We start from the raw sequence: 2,313 nt of genomic DNA on the forward strand, positions 1-2,313 counted from the left end.
TTATAAAGCACTTCTTTAACACTTGATTCAAATGTGTGGCCATTGATTTCAGCTAACTGAAGGATTTTTGCAGCTCCTCTTTCCTGCAGACGTAGAAGGTTGTCAAACTGGTCAAAGATCAGAGGAATACCAAGAACTGGGACTCCATGGTAAATGGCCTCCTGGACTCCATTAGTTCCTCCATGAGCTATGAAGAGTTTGACTTGTGGGTGACCCAGGAGGTCTTTTTGTGGCATCCAGTCCATCATTAGAGTGTTGTTGCCCAGGGTAGAGGGATGCTCCCCTTTGTGTCTCCATATCACCTGGTCAGAACAAAGATGTAGATAGAAAGACTCTTTAGGCTGAGTTTAAACAATTTCTAAAGTTCAGATTTTTTTATAATAACACTCTACCTAAGTGAATAACTCGACAAACTGTATAATGTAACTTTTATTTATTTATTTATTTATTTATTTATTTATTTATTTATTTTGCTCTGTCCTGGTTTTCTGCATTGTAAAGGGAAGACCTACCAGTGGCAAGGTCAAATGGCCAAATTCTTAAACTCATTATAAAAGTATTTAAATCAAATGCAGTATTGATAAAAGCTGATGGGTACAAACTGTTACCTTTTGGGGCAGTTTGGCAAAGACGCTGGCAATGTCCTCTGCAACTTTTTTTGGCAACGCATGGATAAAAGTTCCCAAAGTCATGACGATCACTCCATGCTCTCCAGCACTCTGAACAAACTCCTCCAGGTCTGCTGGTAGAGGCTGGGCTGGTTTGCACTGGAATCCTCCAATGTAAACTATATTTGGCATTGTTGGTCGAGGGAAATCAAACACAAAATCAGACCTGAACAGCCAGATATCTGCATCCTGAAGCAGTGAGACAATATCACATCCTCCTTCTATATACTTATCACACATAGCATTGTAAATAGGTCCCATTAAGAATTTCTCCTGATACCAAATGATGCTGTGGAAGAACCAGTTTTTGACCCTCTGGATGAAAGTCATTTTGTCAGTAAAACCAGATCCCGGAACTGGAATGTAGGAGAATGGGGAGGGGGCCATCACAAAGTGGCCCTCTCCACTGGTGATCCAGCGCACATTGAGGACTGATGGTAATTTGAGATATTTGGCTAACACRACCCCTGTTCCTATTCCTGGATCAGAAAGAACAAGATCAAATGATGAGTCTTTTAACATTTGGACCATTKTTGGATTATCGAAAACTTCAGCCAAACCATTACAATAAATTTCATGTCCTCGAGTAATCATAGAAAAATAGCTTTTGGTGGTCTTGAACAAAGTCAGCAGTGAAGCACCTTCTCTTTGAGCCTAAAATCARTTTGGGGGAAAAGAACATCAGTAAATGTACAGTATTATCAGGGATAAATGGCCAAATAACGTAAAAGTAAATATGTATCTGTAATCTCATACCGTAAGTTGCTCCTGTATGAACTCATCAAAAAAGTCCAATGAATCTTCCGGGAATTTAATTGTGATTGTTGAGTAGAGAGGAGAGTTTTCTGTGATGTACCAGCTGGTGGAAGGCCTGATCACAGTGATGTTGTGTCCTCTGGCATGAAGTTCTTCCAAAATAACTTTCATATTGATCCAGTGGCTGCCATCTACAGGGAACACCAGAATGTTGCCCCCATTGCATTGTGGTGTGAGGAAAATCACACATATACTGAAGCTCATGAAAATCTTGCAAACATGATGCAAAAGCATGGCTCCTAAACTGTAAAGGACAGAAATGGACATGCTTGGTCAATATATGAAGTTTTTTTTTCTCTCCTGAATAAAATGTAAACATGCACAGTTAAAACCTCTTTGTATATATTTAAATTAACATTTCCTGGTAATATATCTTTACTTTAAAATGTTTAAAATTCACATACCTGTTTTCAACAGAGGCAGCAGTCCTTCTTTATCTAAAAATGTATGTAAGACTGGCAATCAGTTCAGTGGAGCACTTTGATTTTTGAGTCCAAACTCCAACTTCAGACGTGCCCTCTTACCTCACACATTCACAGTTCAATAAAACGGTTTCCAACAGCTTGTACTTCACAATGCAGGTATTTTGTAAGCCTGTTATTAACGGTTCAAGAACAGGACTTTTACAGTACAGAACCTCTCACCTCTTTCATCATYGGTTTATAGAGCGTGTTATGTAAGGTTTAGCCACATAACTTTTATTTTATCATGTTACAGGTGCAAATGATTAACAAACGGAAAAATAAATTACATTACTAAACATTAGTAGAAGTGGGGTTAAGGCAGAATTATTTTTAAATTAATTTAACTTTTTTTCTCATGTCACATG

At 38.2% G+C, this 2,313-nt stretch overlaps 1 protein-coding gene across 1 annotated transcript; it reads right to left on the reverse strand.

The window, feature by feature from the left end:
• On the reverse strand, positions 1-1,770 carry ugt5d1 (UDP glucuronosyltransferase 5 family, polypeptide D1; the record flags this gene model as incomplete). The annotated part of the gene is given in 3 exon segments (XM_014003283.1): positions 1-302; positions 609-1,322; positions 1,425-1,770. Coding segments are annotated over 3 exon segments (1,343 nt in total), but the record flags the coding sequence as incomplete, so codon positions are not given.
• Positions 1,771-2,313: the final 543 nt, after the last annotated feature.

This window comes from Austrofundulus limnaeus, unplaced genomic scaffold (genome assembly GCF_001266775.1).
Source record: "Austrofundulus limnaeus strain Quisiro unplaced genomic scaffold, Austrofundulus_limnaeus-1.0 Scaffold17, whole genome shotgun sequence".
NCBI classification, from domain to species: Eukaryota; Metazoa; Chordata; class Actinopteri; order Cyprinodontiformes; family Rivulidae; genus Austrofundulus; species Austrofundulus limnaeus.